This window comes from Odocoileus virginianus, chromosome 10, assembly GCF_023699985.2.
Source record: "Odocoileus virginianus isolate 20LAN1187 ecotype Illinois chromosome 10, Ovbor_1.2, whole genome shotgun sequence".
Lineage (NCBI taxonomy): Eukaryota > Metazoa > Chordata > Mammalia > Artiodactyla > Cervidae > Odocoileus > Odocoileus virginianus.
In genome coordinates, this window is record NC_069683.1 from 30,052,777 (window position 1) to 30,077,292 (window position 24,516).

The 24,516-nt window shown below is 44.6% G+C and overlaps 1 protein-coding gene across 2 annotated transcripts in view; it reads left to right on the forward strand.

Annotated features, from left to right (window-relative positions):
* Window positions 1–17,006, forward strand: part of CLPB (ClpB family mitochondrial disaggregase) — a 148,914-nt gene extending 131,908 nt beyond the window's left edge. The window contains exons 10-16 of one of the 2 annotated variants that reach the window (XM_070473296.1): window positions 4,226–4,270; window positions 4,639–4,800; window positions 10,004–10,160; window positions 10,958–11,031; window positions 11,200–11,319; window positions 11,409–11,513; window positions 11,896–17,006. In XM_070473296.1, the coding sequence (XP_070329397.1) occupies window positions 4,226–4,270; window positions 4,639–4,800; window positions 10,004–10,160; window positions 10,958–11,031; window positions 11,200–11,319; window positions 11,409–11,513; window positions 11,896–12,144 (912 nt within the window). In that variant the 3' untranslated portion in view covers window positions 12,145–17,006. The remainder of the gene's footprint in view (window positions 1–4,225; window positions 4,271–4,638; window positions 4,801–10,003; window positions 10,161–10,957; window positions 11,032–11,199; window positions 11,320–11,408; window positions 11,514–11,895) is intronic. The other variant, XM_070473297.1, reaches the window with a different exon arrangement.
* Window positions 17,007–24,516: the final 7,510 nt, after the last annotated feature.

The window sequence follows — 24,516 nt, forward strand, 5'->3', positions numbered from 1 at the left end:
TTGCTGATGTAGAAAGGAGAGAGGGCTTGATAAAAGATAGATGATGCAAGTGTTTTTTCAGTTGGAGCATCTAAACGAGAGGCAGATTTCAACTTGTGAAGGGTGTCCTGAAAGCTGACAATGGCATCCTTCAGTGCATGCCTCACCTAGGAGACGGAAGTACCACCCTCTCCCCTTGGAGTTAGTGGGCTGGGTGATCCAGGCTCTGGAGTCAGCCATTCCTTGGCGCAGGTTCTACTGGCCGTAGGCAGGTTGCTTTACCCCTCCAAGTTTCAACTGTTGCCTCAAAGTGAAGCTAATCAGTCCTGTGTCTAAGGTTATTGTGCGCATCAAGTGAGATACTGTGAATCACAGTAAGCTCAGGCTCTAACACCCATCAAGTACCTGATCCCTTGTCTCATATTTATCCATCACTCCATCCTTTCACAGCACTCCCATCTACTGTCTTATTTGATCTTACAAGGAAAATAGCTTAAATGCCAAATTAGAATCACTTTTCAGATGAGAAAACTTGAGACCCTGCAATGTTAAGGGCCCAAGATCACCTGTTAGGGGAAGAAGTAAAATGAGAATCCAATCTGTCAACTGTTCTCTCAATACCGTTGGTCTCTGTTGCAAAAGAAGACTACATTATAAATTTGTCCTTTTTGTCCTCATGTCACATAGGGAGATGAGGAGCATGAGAAGCCCAATATAATCATCCATGTATTTTATTTTTAAATCATAGTTGGTACTTTAATAAAACTCTTACCTTCACCAGCCCTGTGGATCAGTTCATTACAACATCTGTGTTTAGCACAGACATTCTCTGGTCATGTAACAAGCATGTTTGAGACGTGCCTTTATAATCTGAGGGTTCTTAACTGTAAGCTGTCTAACCAGGACACCTGATGTTGCCAGGATCCAAGGACTAATGTGTGGGGAGTGTCATATACAGGGCCCAGTGTAAAGGAGGGCTCACTCAATGAACAAGCACTGGCCTGGGAGTCGGTGACTTGAATTCAAGCTCTGGCTTTCTGTACCTTAGTTTCCTCATTTGAAGAGCGTCACTGATACCTCCAGACTTGGCTACCTCACAAAGATTTGTTTGAACTTTTTTCTTATTTTGGCAACACCACACAGCATATGGGATATTTTTTCCCTGACCAGGAATTGATCCCATGCCCCCCTGCAGTGGATACATGAAGTCTTAACCACTGGACTGCCAGAGAAATCCCTGTTTGCACATTTTTATAATTTCTTTATCAGACCTCCTATGAGCTTTTTTTTTTTTCCTCTCTTTAACCTCCACTGTTTTTCCCAAATTGAGCAGCTTTGTTAACTTCCATTATTAGAGTTAATAATCCTTGAGAAAAAAGCCTTAACGGCATCCTGTGATTTCATCCTGAGGTAGAGTGGTGGAGCCCTAAAGACCACAGTTAATAGCATCAGTACAATGAAGGGATCAAGAAGAGCAGGGATCTGAGTTCAGCTGTAAACTACTCTGTGGAGTTGGCTGAGATCTCTGTTTATATCCATTTCCTCATCTGTAAAATGGGTTCAATAATGGTACCTATCTCACTGGATTATCATGAAGGTTAAGTGAGATAATGATGTAAAATGCTGTACACTATTCTTGGCACATTAGTAAGCAATCAATACATGTTGGATACTGTTGTTATTATTGTTGCCTCACGTCTAGATAACCCTCAGCTAAGATCATGTGAAACCAAAAGTATTCCAGCTAAGAAAATCAAGCCCTGAGATTTGTTCCGAGTTACTTAGCAAATCAGTAGAAGGACTTAGTAACTTGACATAAGAGTAAGTAATCACTGAAGTCTATACTCCCTGTTATAGGACAGTGACTGACCCTGGTTCTGGGCACAAAACTCAGAACCCTTAAGATGAAGATGCCAAAAGCCCAGCTGATTGAGGGAGTGGGAAATTTGAGGCAATAGAGTATAGAGGCTAAGAGCACAGACTTGGAGCCAGATTGTCGGTTTGAGACCCTGGGCAAATTACTTTAATCCATGACTCAGTCTTCTCATCTGTAAGGTGGGGATGGTAATAGTACTTATCTCTTAGACTTACCCTTTATAGCTTGCTTAGAACATCACCAGGCACATAGTAAGCACCCAGTTAGTGTCAGCTGTTATCAGATGCTCATCTCGTGGCTTCCAGCCCATTGCTCCATTTGGGCAGCACTCCCAGCTTCCCCATGTCTGTCTTCCTACCCTCCCCGAAGCCTGTGTCTCTCTTGGCCGAGCTGCCTGGGGCCCTGTGAAGATGCTTACTGGCCAGTGCTTCATGCTTGATAGCAGTGATCACCCCATGTGGCCTTAAGAACTTCTCCGGGGTCTTTCCCACCTCTTGGGTTAGGGCCTCTCCTCAGGTAAAACAGGGAGAGGATGTAGGGCGAAGCAGCAGCAGCTCTAAAAGGGGAGGCAGCCTGGTCAAAGCCACAGACAGTGGAGAATTGGGGTGGGAAGCTGAGTCCAGGGCTTTCTGCCACCCTGGACCTCAGGTGCAGACTGACAGGACAGAGAAAACTAGAATACTTCACAGACTGAATTTCTGACCAGCAGCCGAACTAGAATATGGCCTGCATTTCAGATATAGCCATTAATACCTCCCTCTCAGGTCTTGGCACCCCCTGTTCCTCAGCTCTCAGGAGAAATGTAGTCAGTGGGTGCCAGTAGGAGAGGAGCCTGAGGAGTCTCTGGGGAACCCTTATCTGGGTGGAGAGACAGGGCACCTCTGAATGCCCTTATAACACCCCAAGTCCCTGAGTTCTTCATGAAAAAGAGTGGGCATTCTTGTGTTAACTCACAAATCCCGCTCTAGGCAGTGTTCTGTCCCTGGGGCTAATTATGGTAGGGCCTCACCCAGGAGGCCACCTCCCTGGAAATCACCCCTAGGCCCAACCATGGAGAGAGAAGGGCTGCAAGCAATGTTGTGGAGAGCTCTTAAATGATGTGAAAATGTGTAAATAAATCAGATTTATTAGTTTAAAAGAAAAATAAACTAGGGTGTAGAGAAAAGGGAACCCTCCTTTGTTGGTGATGTAATTTCGTGCAACCACTCTGGAAAACAGTATGGAGAGTCTTTAAAAAAAAAAAACACTAGAGTTATATAATCCAGCAGTCCTACTCCTGGGCATATATCTGGAGATGATGAAAATTCTAATTCAAAAAGATACATGCACCCCAGTGTTCACAGCAGCACTGTTCACAATAGTCAGGACATGGTAAAGAAGATGTAGTATGTGTGTGGGTGTGGGTGTGGTGTAATGGAATATTATTAAGCCATCAAAAGAGTGAAATAATGCCATTTGCAGCAACATGGATGGACCTAGAAATTATCAAACTATGTAAAGTAAGTCAGAGAAAGACAAAAATCATGTGACGTCATTTATATGGGCAGCCTAAAAAGTGATACAAATGAACTTATTTACACAATAGAAATAGAGTCACAGACAGGAAAGAAACTTGTAGTTACTGAAGGGGAAATGGTGAGGGGATAAATTAACAGTTTGGAATTAACAGATATATACTATGTATAAAAAAGATAAACAACAAGGACCTACTGTATAGCACAGGGTATTCAATATCTTGTAATAACCTCTAATGGGAAAGAATCTGAAAAAGAATATATATATGTGTTTGTGTGTAGGTATAACTGAATCATTTTGCGGTACCCTTGAAACTAACAGCTTTGCAAATCAACTACACTCTGAAAAATAAAACAAAGGGACTTGTGCCCATGTAGACATGCAGAGTGGAGGGCACCGTGGAGCTGTCTGGTTGTTGTTGCTCCCCTCCATCTCGTCATGGTCCACGCTGGTGGTGGCTGACTGTCTATGTCAGCCTGTCCTGCTCCGGTGCTCCTGGAGGACAGACGTAGCTCCAGTGCTCAGCACACACAGAACCCCCTCAGGAAATGTGTGATAAGTGGATGATGTGGTGCTCAGGCCTGGTAGAAGCCTGAAAAAGGAGACTTTCCGTGCCATTTTAAGGGCAGGGACGTGACCTGGGTTTATTAAGGTAGGGAGTGAGGGAATCATTTAGGGGATGAGTGGGCAGAAAAGGAGACAGGGAGCCAGAAAACACTGTGTCATGAGAATGGGATAGAAAATATTGGCTTGGTGTGTGGCTTGAAAGCCTGGAAGATATTTGAGGTGCTCTCTTCCTTAGCCCTTCCTTCTGCCTTCCTGCCTTCAAATGGACTCCTGCTTGTTTCCACACAGGGTTTCATCAGGCTAGACATGTCTGAGTTCCAGGAGCGGCATGAGGTAAGTGAGAGTCCTTGGTGAAGTGTGGTTTGGAGAGCCTTTCAACATGACTCTGCCTGGGTATTTTGATGTGACTTGTCATTCAGGCCTGAGATAATTACAGCAGCCTTGGAATTTGTCCTTTTGGGACATATGTATGCAGTGGGGTCCCTGATCTCTTTTGCATAGGATTTGCTCTGAAGAATAAACACAGAAGAGATCCATCTGCTCTCCTATCACAGCAGGATTCCTTCCACCCCAAGAGATAACCTCACCTTGTTGAAACAGGCAGTCTTAACAGTATACAAAGCCAGCTTATCGTGCATGCCCCATATTGGAAACTGAAAGAATGGAAAGGCCTTCCTAACTTAATTCTTTTCTTCCACCAGGTGGCCAAGTTCATCGGGTCCCCACCAGGCTACATTGGCCACGAGGAGGGTGGCCAGCTGACCAAGAAGCTGAAGCAGTGCCCCAATGCCGTGGTGCTCTTTGATGAGGTAGACAAAGCCCACCCAGATGTACTCACCATCATGCTGCAGCTGTTCGATGAGGTGAGAATCAGTTTGGGCTGGGTTTGGGTGGGGGACACCTGTAGGTATGAGGGAGCTATGAGCAGCAGGACCTGTGGGCCTGAAGTCAGTAGTTTGTCAAGTTCCTGCTTCCTCATGTGTACATTCAGTCAGTTAGCAGATGTGGCTTCACCCCTTCTCTGGACCAGGGCCCAGACTGGGCACTCCAGGAAAAACAAGCACGGCCCAAAAGTTGAAATGTTGTGGCTGCCCAGGGTCCTTTTTAAAGAGACAGGATGGGGCAGAAGTGCTAGGAGAGAGTGAGACCCGAATTTTAGTTAGTTCCAGCTCTGCTCCATCTCTAGGAACCTTATGTGAAAAACAGGGAGGCTGGATCCAGTAAGCTCCAAGAATCTTTCTGACTCAGACGACTCCTGCTTCTTCCTTCCGTCATCTTCACCAGTTCTTTAAAATGTTAGTAATGTGCTGTCTGTGACCATGGCAGTGATGATGGAATGGTGGTGCCCTGGCTTATGGAGCACGCTTCTCCTGAACGGCTCCTGGCTCATCACGAACAAGAACAGTCTCCCTCTTAACTGACCAAGTGAGCTCTAGATGAGAACAGCTTCCTTTTATTCAGCACAGTCTATATAGTAGGCTTGTGCTAAAGACTTTACAGACATTATTGCTAATGATCACAATAGCCAGGCAAGGTAGAAACCTTTTTTAACAGATGTAGAAACAAGAGGTTGTAAATGACTTGCCCAAGGCGACAGAGCTACTGTACAGAGGAGCCAGAAATGGTCTCAAGATACATGTGGTCCCAGAGCCCAGGTCTCCCCTCTGTACCTCTCCTTATCTTGAAAAGGGGAGGGAGAGCTTACTGTCAGGGGAGGGGCTGACATCCACCTGTTCCAGGTGAGGCCTCCCTTCTGCTCCCATGCAGAAGCTGTATTAGCCAGCACACGGGCAGACCGAGTCCAGCCCGCCTTTCCACTCAGCCCCATCCAGCCCTGGGAAAATGGAAAGGGGTTTGCTTCCCGAAACATCACAGGTGTACTGATGAGATACAGGAATGGATACCCTTGGACCAAACGGCACACCAGGTACCAAGCCAGCCAGAGTCAGATCCAAATGTCCCCACAGCTGCCCACTCACTGCCTTCCTCTCTGAGCCCAGCATCCTTGGCTGCCCCAGTTTTATTGCCCTCTTCCTAGGCTCTTATCTGCTCCCTATCCTGAGAACTCCTACTGAGGAATGAAGGCTAGTCCTTCAAAGGTCACATATTCTGTTCCCGCACCTGTGCTCTGAGACTCCCCCCACTCCATTCTAGACTGTTAATGGGATTCAGGTACATAGCTTATGGACCAGACCCAAACCTGCCCTCTGGGAGCTCCCTGCCTATCAGGTAGAAAGGAGATGCGATAAAGTTGACATTTTTGTTATGTGCAAGGCACTATTTTATCAACTCCTTTGATCTTCCCAATAACCATATGAAGATAGTCGTTATTACTGCCTTAGTGTGACAAATGTAGAAACTGAGTTAAAGTGAGATAACTGATTCATCCATGGTCACACAGTTGGGAAGAGGAAATTGAGGGTTTTAGGCACTCTAGTTCTAGAGCCCACAGCTTAAATAAAACCCCCAGACACCTAGTCTCTCTCCAGGCATTCTCAGAGCCCACAGCACCAGGAGAAACACCCCGTCGACTAACTTAATTCATAGGGTTGGCAGTAGACACCTCATGTGCAGGTGCAGAGAGGCGTGAGGCAGCCTGCTCCATCCGGAGGACTACAGCCTTTCAGTAACTGCCCAACTGCAGGGGGAAGGTGAGAACAGAATGGTGGAGGTAGATGGGTGAGAGAGACAGGGGCAGATTAGAATGCTAGGCAAAGGAGTGTGGATTTATTTGCTGGAGAGTAAGAAGCCTTCAAAGAGAAAAGGCAAGAGAAAAGCGTGATCAAGTTTTCCTTTTATAAAGCTCCTATAGGCAGCAGTGAGCAAATGGACTAGAAGGAAGAAGAGGGACCAGCGATGAGACTGTTAAAGGGTCCAAGTGAGGGCTGAGGAGACCTGCTCTACAGCAGGGCCATTGGATAGAGAGAACTCCCAAGTGAGGAGACAGGGAGGGGACAAGGGTGACCAGCGGATGCGTCTCTGGTCTGGTGACCCATGGATTCTGCTGCTATCAGCTGAGGCAGGGAACATAGCGGGGTGAGCAACAGATTGAGGAAGGTGAGGAGCTAAGGTTTGGGAGTATTGAAAATGAAATGCCTGGGATACAGCCATATGGAGGTGTCCAGGAAGTTGCTTGTCCGAAGTGCAAGAGAGGTCTGCGCCAGAAGTAGACTCGGGAGTGCTTCAGCACGGAGACAGTAACAGAAACCACAGAAATGGACGAGATCTCTCCCCGGTGAGAGTCTGGTAAGCAGAGAAGAGCCTTGCAACCTCTCTGCAAAGACCCAGAGAGGGAGTTGCCAGAGAGTAGGAGGCAAACGAGGAGAGCGTGGTTCAGTGCAGGCAGGGCAGAGGGGACACAGGCAGAACAGACACAGCCCCTGCCTCAGTGCTCGGGAGTGAGGGGGAGACGGGCAGCAAAAAACAGTTCGGCCACTGTGGTGAGTGCTGCCCTAGGATCAGTAGGACTAAGGGGCAAAGAGAAGCACACCCCCCCACCCCAGATCCACCCATCCCAGATCTCCCAAGCTTAGGCCCAGAAAAACGGGAGCCCTAGCAAAGCTCTCACCAAGCAGAGCTAATGCAGGTCACTTCCCAGTTGACCCCAGACTATAGCACAGGGCAGAAGTCCCAGGAAGTCCACCTTCTGCTCCTCCCTTCAAGGACAGAAACGGGGCTGGTGGGGGAGCAGCCCCTGTGACTCTGCAGTGAGCATTCACGTCTCACTCCAGCTGGGAGGCGGGTCAGCCTCAGCTCCCTCTTTGGGACACATTTTATTGCCAAGAACTCTGAGGAGGAGGTGCAAACACTGAAAGTCACCCTTGGGTCAGTCATGCACTGCACCTGCTCCCCTCGCCCACCCGGGACCCATCCTTAGGCCCCGTTATGAGCAGAGCTTTGATCTCTCAGAACGAAATGGCTGCTGGTTATTGCTCTGGCCAGTACAGCCATGTGCGCGTTCAGTCCTCAGGAATGAGCACTGTGAACACAACGGGGTCATCCGTGCGCACTTGGGCACATCACGCGCACACGCAGACCTGGTCCCCAAAACTAGAATTGTCCTCAGTGGATCTGTCGTGTTGTAACCCGTAAGCAGAGGGTGAAGTGGCGAGCTAATGGCCAAGCTCAGGGACATCTGCTAGTACCATTCCTTCTCTTCCCACTCAAGGCTGGGACGGGGGAGTGACCAGGACTGGATCTCAAGGCCCCCTTTGAATAGACACCCTTGGAGCTAACACTTTCCTGAGAGGCCTGTGCCACCGGCCAGCATAAAGTGAGGCAGAAAAGCACTTGGTACCATGCCCAGAACACAGTAGGTGCTCAGTTAATGCACATGCCTTTCTTTTTTAGCTGTGAGAGCTAGGGCTAGTCTGCCTTTGCACCTGCTTTAGAAGCAAAGGCTGACCTTGAGTGAGGCCCTCGCCACCAGGGAAAGGAATATACTTAAGAAGGAATAGTTACCTGAGGCTGCGGCAGGGCCCAGCACCGCTGGCTCGGGCAGGCCCCCGCAGGCTGTCAGTGACCTTTCCCTAGAGCCATGTTCTCAGAATTGGCAGGAGCTATGCTTTATATGCAACCCAGGTGAATTCCCAAGAAGGTCTACCTCTCCCCACACCTGACCCCAGTAGCTTAGCTTCTCCCCAGTCAGGATCAAAGGATGTAAACTGAATGTAGAAGAACTCTGAGAGGTTTTTATTTAGGAAAGAAAATATCATGAAGCCTCCTTTATCCCACACTGTTGGTATGGCCCCAGGAGCCTGGTGTACAGTGAAAGGGGTGCTGGGGTCAGACCATTCAGTAGAGTCTAAGCTGGACTGTGTTCCAGCTGTGAGACCTTGTACAAACTAAGCTCTCGGAGCCTCAGTTTCTTTGTAGGGGTGGTGAGGATTCAAACAGTCTGCAGGCAAGTGCTGAGGACTGCTCTATGCCAGGCACTGTTCTAAGACCCAGTGAGAACAAGACCTAGCCCCTGCCCTCACAGAAGGCAGTGAGCAGGGCACTGGAGGTGGACGTGGATGTGCCCATCACATCAGACTCCACCAGTTCCTCTCAGCAGGGCACTGATTATTGCTTTTATATGTCACTGTTGTTCTTTAGTTGTCAAGTCGTGTCCAACACTTTTGCAGCCCTGTAGACTGTAGCCCACCAGGCTCTCTGTTTATGGGATTTCCCAGGCAAGAATACTCGAGTGGGTTGCCATTTTCTTTCCAAGGGATCTTCCCAACCCAGATCAAACTCACATCTCCTGTGTTGGCAGGCGGATTCTTTACCACTGAGCCACCAGGAAAGCCCCTGTGCTTCTTTACAAATGACTGCAAAGTGCTGTTGTACCATGAGAGCCTTGAGGTTTGCTGAGTGGGCAGAGTTCCTCACCCTTAAACTGAACGGCCCCGGACAACTACACTTTTCTAGTTCTTCTGTCTCTTCCCTCTACTGTTGCCCCTTTTCTCTTTCCTTGGTGCATTTGCCTCTAGTAAAGATGGTTTCTTCTCTGTCACTTCTAGAAAAAAAATGAAAGATTCCAAGGCAACTTCCCATGTTGATTAAAGGAAGAACATTATTTTTTATCCTAGGCCAGAGGATGGCTCCAAAGATGCAGAGATTATACCTGTTTCAATTCATTTATCTGGTCTTCACAGTGGCCCTGTAGAATATGCTCTGACCTCCCATAGCAGCCTGACCTACCCTTTGTCATAATGCCTAACCCTCTGAATTCTGACTGCTTGTTTCCTGGCCTCACTCCTCTAGACTGGAGCGTGTCAGCCTCAGTGAGTCCCCAGTGCCCCAGAGCTCCACCCACAGCAGGCCTCCAGGAGAGTGTGTTGGATGGCTGCTTGTACGGTCAGGCTGGCTTCTAGGTGCCCTGAGAGATGCCAGGCAGTAGATGCAGTCTCACCTGGTGGCTCTCCCAGCAGGTGAACACTGAAACCCAGGTGTGAGAACAGTGCTCAGAGACCCCAGAGGAGGGAGCGCTGACTGCCAGGGGGAGAGGGTTCTGGAGAGACCTCCTGGAAGAGGTGCCCAGCCTTACCGCTCCCTGACCACGCAGCCGCTCTTCCTTCCCAGGGCCGGCTGACAGATGGAAAAGGCAAGACCATCGACTGCAAGGACGCCATCTTCATTATGACCTCGAACGTAGCCAGTGACGAGATAGCACAGCATGCCCTGCAGCTGAGGCAGGAAGCTTTGGAGATGAGCCGTAACCGGATCGCCGAGAACCTTGGTATGGCACGTGGCCCACACTCTCTGGGCAAAGTCAAGTGACACGGCTGCCACACCACTCTGGGGAGAAGGATGGCATTGCAGTCCCAGGGGAAGATGAGGGTCCTGGCTGGCATCTGTCCCTCACTGGCCCTGACCAGACACCAAGCACCCAACTGGGTAGTGGAGGGAGGCCAACAGACAGTGTCCCTATTTCCTCAAGAAAGCCCCAGGCCTCTCAGGTGACAGGAGGTCTCCAGACAGAAGGAGGGACAGAGCCACCCAAAGGTGTGGGGCCAGGAAGAGGCCAGGGTCTCAGGGGACTGAAAGGATGTGCACTTAACAGGGAGGGACACTTACAGTGCAGCAAGGGGATGGTAGGTCAGAAACCTGGAGGTGGGCATGGCCTTTTTCAGCCAGGGAGGCTTCCTGCACAGGTGGGCCCTGGAAAGTGCTGGAAGGGGGAGTGTGTCAGGGTGGACACTGCATCTGTCAGCCCTCTGTCTAGGATTGAACTCTCAAGCCCCCTTCTTACAAGTTGGGACTCAAGTCTCGGTCCTGACTCTTCTCCTCTCCCCTCCCCTCCTTCATACAATTCCTACCGAACGTGAGCACTGGAAGGGCCTGGAAAGTACGCAATCCAGCCCTCTGATTGTGCAGGTGATGAAAAGGCCAAAGCCCAGAGGGCCTGAGATGTTGACCAGGATCACGCAGACTGTCAGGGGCAAGACCAGGCTCTTTTCATGGAGCCACAGTGCAGCACAGCTCCCAAAGGTCCCAGGTGTAGGGAGCAGGCAGTTTATGTTTCTCTCTCCACAGGGGACGTCCAGATCAGTGACAAGATCACCATCTCAAAGAACTTCAAGGAAAACGTGATTCGCCCCATCCTAAAAGTAAGAGTTCCTTGTCCTTCTTGCTGGAGCCTCGAATTGGAGGGGATCACCTTAGCCATTGTGAAGATGTGGAAGCCCTTCCACCCCTATCTTACCCAGTAGGGTCTACTAATTCCTTTACCCACTCTGGGTCACTAAGCTCACCTTATCCCTAACCTGGCCCCACAGGCTCACTTCCGGAGAGATGAGTTTTTGGGACGAATCAATGAGATCGTCTACTTCCTCCCCTTCTGCCACTCGGAGCTCATCCAGCTCGTCAACAAGGAGTTGAATTTCTGGGCCAAGAGAGTAAGAGCAGGAACTGCCCATGGGTGGGGGCGGAACATCTGGAAAGCCCTGGGCCACATGCAGACATGCTGCTGTCTGACCTGTCCCAGGCAAAGCAAAGGCACAACATCACACTGCTCTGGGACCGCGAGGTGGCGGACGTGTTGGTCGAAGGCTACAACGTGCACTATGGCGCCCGCTCCATCAAGCATGAGGTGAGCCCTGAGAGAAGTGAGGCACCTCCACACCTCCTTCCCTGGTGCCCCTAGACCCATTCGCTGGGCTCCCAGCCTGTCCAGGCAGGCTGGGATTGTCCTTACCCAGAGCACACGCCCCTTCAGAACCAAAAACAATATAATCAAGTAAAACCCCTGTCCAAGAGGGTAAATGAGATTGAATCCCTACCAGCGTCAGGGAACTGGGGCTGGAAACCTCAGAACTGACAGTACTGACTTGTTAGTACTGTCCTGCAAGCTCATGTTGTTAGCCCTTTGCAGATGAAAAAACTGAAGCTTTGAGTAAGTACTTGCCCAGGCAAGTGACAAAGCTGGGCCTCCAGGCTTTGGCAATGATGACAGCTTCCCGTACCGCCTGCAGGTGGAGCGCCGTGTGGTGAACCAGCTGGCGGCCGCCTATGAGCAGGACCTGCTGCCAGGGGGCTGCACCCTGCGCATCACTGTGGAGGACTCGGATAAGCAGCTGCTGAAGAGTCCTGAACTGCCCTCACCCCAGGCCGAGAGGCGTCCCCCCAAGCTGCGGCTGGAGATCATCGATAAGGACAGCAAGACCCACAAATTGGACATCCAGGCACCACTCCACCCTGAGAAGGTGTGCCACACCCTCTAGCGTCTAACTACCCGCCCATACGTGCCCTCAACACCTAATAAAGCCCCCTTGGCTGTGGCATGGTGACCGACCTACCTTCCCCTCCTGCTTCTCACCCCTCTCCATCTAGCGTAAGGCCTGTTACCTCCTCACAGCCCCTGGAAGATGCCTTCTCAGCCCCACCCTCACCCCTTCGTTGTGGGCCCCACGTGTGCTCTCAGGTCTCTGGGAGGGGAGCTGCTCCTCTGTCCGCTTTATGGCAGGGAGAAGAGGGAGGTCCCTCATCTCTGTCCTTCAGTGTGATCCTCATGTCCCAGAGCCTCTGGAACTTTATCATGTTTGCTGGAAACTCAGAAGTATGGCAGCTGAGAACAGATCTGGCTGGAACAAGACAGGGACCAGGCTGTGACCTGCTACCCTCTGCTGGCTCTCATGCTACTGAGTCCCCAGAATGTCTCCACAGGGAGCAGAGAAGTCAGAGGCCCAGACACAGAGCTTCTGCATTTAAGCCATTGCTTCCTCTTTCCCATGCCCTAGAATTCCAAGGGGAAGGGACTCTCGGAACCCTTCCCCCTTCCACTGCCGTGTCATGGCTACTATTCCTCCCTGCCCCACGTTCAGGGGTCAGACCAGACCACGTCTCTCCAGCCTTAGAACTAGGCCAGCATAGGGCATCTTTAGGAAGAAGGCTGGGTCCTACCCAACCCTACACAGGGCCTGGACAGAAGCACCAAATGACCAAGCAAGCTTAACTCTGCGAGGCCTCCTGCAGGAGACCAACAACATAGACAGTGGAGAACTGTAGGGGTAGGGATCCTGGGGTCAGGCTGTACGCAGATGGCCATGGAGTCTGCCTCTGCCCCATGTCCACAGTACCATGTGAACATGGGATGGACAGCTGCCTCATGAAGTCTGCACGTTAGTCACTAAACAGAGGGACTGCACACCATCCCCCAAGGCTCTCCACACACCAGGCGTGTTCAGCCTCAGCTTAATTAGCAGGGCACAGCAAGGCTTGGTACATACATCCTTGGGAACCATCTGCAGTAGCCACCATTGAGGACCATGCCATCAGCCTCCCCTGAAGGGTCGCTTTGGAAACCCTCCTTTGGAGTCAGAAAGTCTCTTCTAGGAAGCAGAAAATGGGGACAGGAATCACAGTCCCTCGGGTGACAGAGGAATGTCGTGACACGGCAGGTGGGGCGCAGCCGGAAGCTGGAACTTGGGCTTCAGCAGATGCTGCCGCAGGCACCATCCAGCCCCTCAAGGAGCTGTCTGCCACTTTGTACCTCAGCGACTGCCACTCTTTGTTTATTTATTAGCAGCAGTTTTTTTTTTTTTTTTTTTTTACTTCTTGTTCTGAAATAATTTTAGACTTAGAGGAAATAACCACAATAGTAGAGTTCCATGCACCCTTCACCAACTTCACCAACCATCTGTTAAAAATTATTAAATTATAATTATTAAAACCAGGAAATTAACATGATATGGTACTACTAGCTAATCTCTAGGCATTCAGATTTTGCCATTTTCCCCACTGATGTCCTTTTCCTGGTCCAGAATCCAGTCGAGGATCCCGTGTTGGCATCTTGTTGTGTTTCCTTTATCTCCTTCAACCTGTGACAGTTCTTCCATCCTTCTTTGCCTTTTATGACCTTGACACTTTTGAAACCTCCAGGTCAGTTAAATTTGTAGAATTTAACTGCTTTAATTTGGGTTTGTCTGCTGTTTTCACATGCTTAGATTGAGGGTCACCATTTTGGGTAAAACTAGCCCTCAAGTGATGCTGTGCCCATCCTTATAACCTAGAGCAGGTGATACATGCTGAGGTTGTGTATACCAGTTTTTCCACTGTAAGATTACTAATTTTCCCTTTGAAATGAATAAGAATCTCATGGAAAGATAGAAACTGTACAGATGTCTTATTTATCCATAAAATTTTGCCCGTTGATTTTAGCATCCGTCATGTAAATGTAAACACGTTAGTCACTCAGTCATGTCCAGCTCTTTGTGACTGTAACCCACCAGCCTCCTGTGTCCTTGGGATTCTCCAAGCAAGAATACTGGAGTGGGTTGCCATTTCCTTCTCCAGGGGATCTTCCCAACCGGCTCTTGCTTTTAACAAACATTAATACTATATTTGCCTAATGATGACATTGTTTTCTTATTCCATCTATATGTATTAATTGGTATTCTTCTGTAAGGAACAACTTTCTCTTTTCTCCCATTTATTTATTCAATAATTTACCTATAAGTAAAACTAATGAATATTTGTTTTAGTCTATGGGTTTTAACCTATTAATAATACCAATAGAGTTTATTTCATTGCTCATATGGCCTAGATTTGGCCATTGGGAGCTCTTAAGTTGGCTCCTGTGTTGTTTCAGTGTTGCCCCGTCATTTTTTTAGTATTACCCTATTTTCTGGCACCACAAGGTGTTCCAAGGTTACTTACACTTTTCTTGTCCCAGCCCTGACTTCAGCCATTCCTCTAAGCAACTCCTGATTCCTCTTATTTGAGAATGGTACTTAGAAACTAAGGTGGTATATTCAGTGCTTCTGGAGTGTCATTGCTTCTAGGCCTTTTTAGCACACAAAGCTAGGAAATAAATATATATGTATATGTTAACATATGTATCACACACAATTGAATTTATTATTGTATCTGTCCATCTGTATATTATTATAAACCATGAGTCCATACTGATGCCTACAGTTATAACCCAATACCACAGGGCCTGTGACTTACTGTTATTACTAGCACTTTACTGTTCATTCTCTGCTTCTTCCTCTCCTGCTATCTCTGTTTCTTCTCTCATTCTGTTTTCTGTTCAGACTCCCATAGAGGCTCTAATTAAGTCAGTCAGTGACCATCCTATATGGAGCACTCCTGTTGGTTAAAGTTCTTATGCCCCGGCTGTCGGTCTCTTGGTTTAGTCAGCTGTGGCCAGGACCAGCAAACATGTAACTGAAAACCAGATAGCTTTTATACAGGAAAACCCAATGACCACCTTTCTGAGAAGAGAATAAGGGACAGAGTAGACCCTCCGATTCTGAGAAGCTTGAGGATCACTTCTAGAGACTCAGCTAGACCTTGTAGGTGATGTTGGACCCCTGCCTTATACTATCGTAGCATCCTCGACAGTATTCAGCTCAGTTGCATTACTTGTTCTGTGTTTGCCTTTGTCATTAGAGTGTAAGATCCAGAAGGGCAGATACCCAATTCTACTCACTGTCCTGTTCATAGAAGTTGGCACAGAGCAATCACATGATGGCTGCTACAGGTGTTTGGATGGATGGGTGGGCCCTGCAGCAAGCACAGATCTTCACAGTGAGGCCCAGGACACAACAGTATCCTATGTTCATGGAGTGAACATCTGTCATGTGCTTGTGGCCAGGCAGCAGAACTTGAGTAGATAGGGCAAAGTAAGACCCCAGATACCTTACTGAGTATCTAGAAATACATGAGGCTGGACTTGGAAGTGAAATATCTTCATTGTTCAAAAGGAAAAATTCAAAGGTGCATAGTGATTGTTTTAGGAATTTAGAAAAAAAAAAAAATTTAAACCATAGGAGAAAAGATAAAACCTGAAGTTAAGTAGGAATGCAAAAAAAAAAAAAAGGATAAGTAGAAAATGATTCTTTTTGAAAACACCAATAAAATAGATAAAATCTTCTCAGCCTGATAAAGGGGGAAAGTAGAGGGGGACGAGATCAGACATAATCACATATATGGAAAAGTTTTACATAAATTTAGGATAAGTCTGTAGCCACAATTTTGAAAACAGCAGATAGATCATTTCCTAGAAAATACTGACCCAAGATATAGTTTGAATAAGCCAATTAATTACCAAAAGAACCCAATAAACTGCCAAAAAAGAATGCCATAGCGTAATCTCATTTATGACTATAGGTGCAAAAATTCCAAATAAAATTAAGTTGAACTTTACAACATGATTACATAAGGCTTATTTCAGCAATACAAGCCTCTATATCCGGAAATTTACTAATATAATCCAATATATTAATCTAAAGAACATGAATATTATTTAAATATAGATTAACATTTTCTTATTTTGATAATATTTCTTATGAAGGTATCCTTGTTTTTAGAAAATATAACATTGAAATATTTAAAGATAAAGACAATTGGCAAATGTTTCAAGAAACTAAATTATACACATACACACACACATATGTATGTATACAAGTGTGTGTGCTAAGTTGTTCAGTTGTTTCCAACTCTTTGGAAACGACTATAGCCTGCCAGGCTCCTCTGTCCATGGAATTTTCCAGGCAAGAATACTAGAATGGGTTGCCATTCCCTTCACCGGGGGATCTTCCTGATCCAAGGATCAAACCCAAGTCTCCTGCATGGGCAGCCAGATTCTTTACCACAGAGCCACCTACACTCATTAAAAAATTACAGAATGATTGATTAAACACAAGTCTTGTCATTGAGGAAATCTGAGTGAAGGGTATACAGGAATTCTTTGTATTGTTTCTGCAACTTTTCTGTAAGTCTAAAATTATTTCAGAATGAATTTTTTTTAATGAAAAACATTTTATCACTATGTACTGAAAAAGCATTTGACAAAATTTTACAGCTTTAAGTATGATTTGATAAACCTCCACGTTAAAGGAAAAGAAGCTGTTCATTGAAAACCAATAGTAAGGTCTGAAATAAGAGTCAACATTTGAAAATTCAGTTGAAAATAATTAGGCAAAAAAAGTGAATAATTGGTATATGTATTGGAAAATAATAAATTGTTTTGCTGATATGTGACTGTGTGTTTAGGAAATCTAAGAGGCTCTAAGTAAAACCTATTAGCATTATTGTGGAAATTTGGTAAGTGTCTGAATAAAAGATAAATGTACAAAAATCAATAGCCTTTTTCTATTCCAGCAGTAATCAACTAGAAACAACAAAAGTATTCCGTTAACAGTTGAAATAAATAGGTATATGTATTTGCTCGTATATACATAAAGTAACTCTGGAAGAGAGAATAATTGGATAGAGAGGAAAGAGCAATGGAAGGGTAAATTAACTGTATTTTTTATAATTTTAAATTAAATTTTGAACCTTATTAATGTATTACCTGTTCACAGTTATAAAATACTAAAAATAAATTTAACAAAAAAGAAAAATCATAGAACATGATCTGACAAATGAAAAGACATATCAGATTCTTGGAAAGAACCTATATAATTAATATACAATTCAGAACTACTGTTTTCTGGGTCTAGGAGATAAGAGTAGTAGTCTGTCAGTTACTTCAATTCCATCTGGAGAGTGTGCAAACTAGAGGATAAGTAAATATAACTACTATCACTGTATACCCTAAATAGAATTATAAGAGAATGGGAAGAGATGCATTGGTATCTGTTTCTGGACTGCAAAGCCTGTATGTGACTGTGGAGAAAAGGAGAAAGTGGTGGGAAATGCTAGAGAGGCAAATATCCTGACTTTACAGTGCCTTGAATGCCATACTAAGGGAATGAAACAGCCATATTGGTATTTTTAAAAGAACCTTTTCATTGCAGTATGCAGAATGTTTTGGGGTGACTTCTAACCAATAGACAACAGAGTAGTCCTGGGCAAACTTCCTTCCCACATCAAATATAGAAATATTGAATATTATGTAGCCAAAAAAATTTTTGACACACAACTGAACTTGAAACTGAAAATGGGAAGTCCCAAGGTGCCAGAAATGAACGGGAACCCAAAAGTCAGAGGATGTGTGAGAGTCAAGGTCAAAGAGTTCATTGAGACTGGGGACCCACCTATTGGCTGAGTGCTGGGCCTTCACTACTGAAACAGGAGTCTCAAAGGACCACTTCCCTGTGAAATGAGGATCAAAAAAACACTGCTCCTTAACCTGGAGATCAGTACGGAAATACAAGAAAGTCTAACATCACTCAGGGTTATAAGTAGAAAGGTTCATCTACAAACAAACTAATATATTTGCCATTTGTGAGAATGTGGTCCAGATTCACAGTACCCAAGGGTTACTACAATGTCAAGATGAAAAATTAACAAAAAGCCGGTCCTGGGCTATAGTAGGGACCTTCTAAGCAAACACAAAACTGTTCAGTAAGGATATTCTTTTAACCAAGTTTTCACAAAGGAACCTTTGGGAAGACAAGTCCTGTTGAAATGAGCATACAGGGAAAACACCCTCAAACAAAGGAGAAGAGAAAGAAAAAAAAAGAAGCAAACCACCATGAAGGAGAAGAAACTTAACAGATGCAACCAGTAGAAGAATCTGCACTCCCAAGAACTGTAACAGAAGAATCTGAATTTAAAAGAAGTATGTTTAAAATGTTTAGAGAAAATAAATGGGAAAAAAATGTTCAGAGAAGTAAGGGGAAGATTAGAAACCATAAGGCAAAAAAGGATGGTATGGTGATCTTGAAAAAAGAACCTTCGTTCTAGGTGGTTTTCTCAGATTTATTTCCGTGTTTTTCACCCCCAACAATTTTCTCTATCAGTGATTTTTGGGCTCCAAAATCACTGCAGATGGTGATTGCAGCCATGAAATTAAAAAGACACTTACTCCTTGGGAGGAAAGTTATGACCAACCTAGACAGCATATTAAAAAGCAAAGACTACTTTGTCAACAAAGGTCTGTCTAGTCAAGGCTATGGTTTTTCCAGTAGTCGTGTGTGGATGTGAGAGTTGGACTATAAAGAAAGCTGAGCACAGAAGAAATGATGCTTTTGAACTGTGGTGTTGGAGAAGACTCTTGAGAGTCCCTTGGATTACAAGGAGATCCTACCAGTCCGTCCTAAAGGAAATCAGTCCTGGGTGTTCATTGGAAGGACTGATGATGAAGCTAAAACTCCAGTATTTTGGCCCCCTGATGGGAAGAGCTGACTCACTTGAAAAGACCGTGATGTTGGGAAAGATTGAGGGCAGGAGGAGAAGGGACAACAGAGGATGAGATGGTTGGATGGCATCACTGACTCAATGGACATGGGTTTGGGTGGACTCTGGGAGTTGGTGATGGACAGGGAGGCCTGGTGTGCTGCGGTTCATGGGGTTGCAAAGAGTTGGACATGACTGAGCGATTGAACTGACTGACTGTGTGATCCTAATTGATTTAGATATGAAATAACAGAACCATTAAGTACTGAATCTCTAAAGATTTGGGTTACCTGCTGGGCTCTAAGGAACTGACCTGGGACAGGGGGAACACCCCTTCATTGTGGGTAAGAGGGCAGGTCCCAGTGTATCACCTCCAGGGCCACAATCAGAAATAAGGAACGCACCCTCCATCACAATCCTGAAACTGTTTGCCCACCATCTTCCAAGAGTCATTCCAGTCCAACCCCAGTATGCCTCACAGGTTTGTCACAGTAATTTCAAGAGTTCTGAACCTCAGTAGTCATCTGTACCATCACCTCTTCACATGGTGTTCCCTTTCCCAACACTTCCCTGTGCCCCCCCCAGCTCTTCCTTCGATCAATAACATTTTTTTATAAAAGCATTTTGTTGAAATGTTTGTGCCAAATCTTCACCATTTTGTCGTCATTTTTACTGAAATATAGTTGATTTACAATATTGCATTAGTTTCAGGTGAACAGCAAAGTGATCTGTTTATACCTGTGTATACATTTTTTTCCAGTTCTTTTCCATTATAGTCTATTACAGGATATTGAATATAGTTCCCTGTGCTATACAGTAAATCCTTGTTGTTTATTTTATACATGGTAATTTGCATTTGTTAATCCCATACTCCCAATTTATCCCTTCACGTGCTTCCACTTTGGTAATCATAAGTTGTTTTCTATGTCTGTGAGTCTGTTTTTATTTTGTAAATAAGTTGGTTTGCACTTCTTATACTCCACATATGAATGGTATAATATTTATTTCTGCCTGACTTACTTCACTTAGTGAGGTAATCTGTAGGTCCATCCATGTTACTGCGAATGACATCACTTCATTCTTTTTTATGGCCAAGTAATATTCAGTTGTATTTATATACCCCATCTTCTTTATCCATTTCTCTGTTGATGGGCATTTAGGTTTCTTCCATGTCTTGGCTATTGTAGACAATACTGCTGTGAACATTGGGGTGCGTATATCTTTTGAAATTAGAGTATGTCTTTTTCAGATGTATGGCCAAGAGTGGGATTGCTGGATCATATGGTAGTTCTGTTTTTAGTTTTTAAAGAACCCTCCATACTGTTCTCCTTAGTGGCAGTATCAATTTACATTCCCACTAACAGTATAGAAGGGTTCCCATTCTAATAATTAGCAGTGTTGAGTACCTTGTCATGTGCCTGTTGGCCATCTGTATATCTTCTTTGGAGAAATGTCTGTTTGGATCTTCTGCCCATTATTTTTTATGATTTGTGTGTGTGTGTGTGTGTGTGTGTGTGTGTGTGATTGAGTTGTATGAGCTGTTTGTATATTTTGGAAATTAAGCCCCTGTCTGTCACATCATTTGCAAATACCTTCTTCCAATCCATAGGTTGTCTTTTCATTTTGTTTATGGTTTCCTTTGCTGTGCAAAAGCTAATAAGTTGGATTAAGTCTGATTTGTTTATTTTTGCTTTTATTTCTATTGCCTGGGAGACCTAAGAAAACACTGCTGTGATTTATGTCAGAGAATGTTTTTCACCTTGACTGTCCCCTGAAGATATTGTTTACTCTGGCTGTCCCTTAAGATGCTTCTTCCCCTGTAGCCCTCTTGGACAGAAGCTGCTTTGATCGTCAGACAGGCAGCAAGTGAGCCCCCTCTGCTTCTCTGTGATTATTGCTCGTCCTTCCTCCTAGCTGTTTTTAATTCAGCAGGTGACTGTTGTAGCCCTTCTGTAATTGCCCTGTCTACTGAACTCTCAACAGCTGTCCCTCATACAAGGAAGATCTTGGGCCCCGTATCACTTTCTCCCTTCCTCAACACATGCCATCATTCTTGGTGGCTTCAGCTTCCCATGAATGATTTATCCAAAACCCTGCTTTATTCACATTTAGTGATTTTTTAATGCCCCTGCCCACCTCAGTCACTTGTATCATGGTCACATCTGAATTTTATCAACAGTAACTGTACTTACTCCAAAGCCCCCATCCTTCTCCAGCCAATCTAGTATCCTAAGTAAATAAAGAACTCTTACAACTCAACAATAAAATGACAATTTAAAAATAGGAAAACAGCCATCTGAATAGAGATTTCTCCAAAGAAGATACACAAATGGCCAATAAGCATATCATTAGCCATCAAGGAAATGCAAACCAAAACCATGAGATATTTCTACATGCCGACTAGAATGGGTATAATCAAAAAGATAGACAGTGGCAAGTATTGGTGAGGAAATGTCTAGATAGACAAAAGAGACAGAAAGTAGACTAGTGGTCGCCTGGGGCTGAGGGAACAGGGGAAGGGGAATGACTGATAATGGGTACAGGACTTCTTTTGAAATAATGAAAATGTTAGGGAATTATATACTGGTGATGGTTGTACAACTTTGTGCAATCGCTGAATCATGTTTTTTCTAAGGGTAAATTTTATGATGTGAGTTATCTCAATTTTTATATCAAAAGATTATACATTGATTTTAAAAAATCCTTTAAAATAATTTTGTTGTTTGTTTTTTGGCTGCGCTGGGTCTTTGTTGCTGCACACCGGCTTTTGCTAGTGGTGGTGAGCAGGGGCTGCTCTTCACTGCAGTGCATGGGCTTCTCATTGTAGTGGCTTCTCGTTGAGGAGCATGGGCCCTAGAGCACATGGGCTTAGTTGCTCCCTGGCATGTGGGATCTTTCCAGACCAGGATTGAACATGTGTCCCCTACATTGGCAGATAGATTCTTAACCACTGGACCACCAGGGAAGCCCCTAAAATAAGTATCTATAATGTATCAAAGTTAAAGGTCAAGAGAAGGAGAAGACAAGCCACAGACTGAAAGAAATATTTGCAAAACATATATCTGATAAAGGACTTGTGTCCAAAATATACAAAGAACTCTTAAAAATCAGCAGTAAGAAAATGAACAACCAGATTACAAAATGGGCAGAAGATCTGAACGGATACCTCTCCAAAGAAGATATATCAATGGCAAATAAAAATATAAAAAGATGCTTAACATCATATGTCATCAGGGAAATGCAAGTTGACCAGTGAGATACCACCACACACCTCTTAGAATGGCCAAAATCCAGAACACTGACAACAACAACTGCTGACGAGAGGGGAGCAACAGGAACTTTCATTCATTGCTGGTGGGAATGCACAGGTGTATAGCCACTTTGGAAGACAGTTTGGCAGTTTCTTACAAAGCTTTACTTTTACCATACAATCCTATAATCATACTCCTTGGTATTTACCCAAAGGAGTTGAAAACTTTATAAAAACCTGCACACAAAGGTGTATAAAGCTTTATTCATAATTGCCAGAACTTGGAAACAGCCAAGATATTTTCAGTTGGCAGATGCATAAGCAAACTGTGGTACATCCAGACAGTGAAATATTATTTAGTACTACAAAGAAATGAGTTGTCGGAGGAGAGGGATAGATTGGGAGTTTGGGATTGACATGTACACATTGTTTTATTTAAAAATACTTCTCCATGAAAAAAAAATTTTTAAAGAAAAGAAGCTATCAAGCCAGAAAAAGACATGGAGAAACCCTAAATTCATATCACTAAGTGAAAGAAACCAATCTGAAACAGCTACATACTGTATGATTCCGGAAAAGGCAAAGCTACTGAGAGAGTAAAAAACACTTTAGGGTTGCCTGAAACTTGAGTGGGGAGCAGCAATAAACATGTAAACCACAGGGAGTTTTTAAAACAGTGAAATTATTCTGTATGATAATGATGGGTACTTGACATTAAACATTTGTCAAAACCCGTGGAATGGACAAGAGTGAACCCTAATGTAAACTATGAAATTTGGTTGATAATGTTGTGTCCATACTGGTTCATCAGTTGTAACAAATGTACCATTTTGATGGTGGTGTTGATAGTGGGGAGACTTTGGGGCAGGGCTGGGCAGGTGTGAAGTGTGGGAATTCTGTATTTTCCAGTCAGTTTTGCTGTGAATCTAAAGCTACTCTAAAAAGCAAAGTCTATTAATTTTGAAAAGCAAAACCACATGTTAATAGAGCTGTATCAAAGAAGTCAGGATTGATATTTTAAAACATTAAAATTACAAAACTATCTTAGGGTCATCCTCCACTTGATTTCTGCGGCTTCTCTGGGCATACTTAGACATAGAATAGATGCTTACCTAGTGCTTGCTGGAAGAGCAAAGCACTCAATAAGCTTTCTATGGCATAATTTCATGATTTGAGATTTTATCTTTGGTAGCTTCTTCCCATTATAATAACTACTTATTCAGTGGCCTTTTTCTGACAATTAAATATGTAAAAGGAATATAATTTCCTGATGACTAAAGCATACAGCGTAGTCCTCACAGTGCGGCAGTTAGCATCCTCAGAGCAGTCTGAGAGGCAGAAGCAGCACTGTCTTGTGTGACCTAGGTCTCAGAGGTACCACACCATTGTTTCTACCATAGTCTTGCCATTAGAAGTGAGCTTTCTATGGAAAACAGGATGGAGGGGCCTCAAAAAATTAAAACTAGAACTACCATATGACCCAGCAGTTCCACTTCAGGGTATTGATGTTGAAAAGATATATGCATCTCCATGTTCACTGCAACATTATTTACAGTAGCCAAGGTTTGGAAATAACCTTCCTGAGTCCACTGATGGGCAAATGAATAAAGAAAATGTGAGCTATAAACACACCCTGGAATATTAGTCAGCCATTTTAAAAAAATGAAATCTTGCCATCTGGGACATGAATGGACCTTGAGCATCTCACTTATATGTGGAATCTTTAAAAAACAATAACAACAACAACAAAAGTTATGGGTACAATGGAACAATTTGGTGATTGCCAGAGGCATGCAAGATATGGGAGGTGGGTGAAATGAGTTAATGGGGTCAAAAGGTACCAGATAAGTTTCCAGTTAAAAAATAAGCCATGGGGATATAATATGAAAAAAAAATGTAACTCTACGGTGATGGATGTTAACTAGATATTATGATCACTTTTGCAATATATACAATTGGATCATTATGTTACACACCTGAAACTAACAATGTTATATGTCAATTAAACTTCAGTACAAAAAATCAAAAGAAAAAATTTTGAGTTGTATCTTGTACCCAGAAAAGAAAGTAACATACCTCTACTTCTCTCCTGAACTTAAGAGGAGGGGAATTAAACTCCATCTTCTAAAACAGCAAAGAATTTCTATGCATATCTTTAAACTACTGTGCATGCCTGTCTGACTCTTTGTGACCCCACGAACTATATATAGCCCACCAGGCTTCTCTGTCCATGGGATTCTCCAGACAAGAATACTGGAGTGGGTTGCTATTTTCT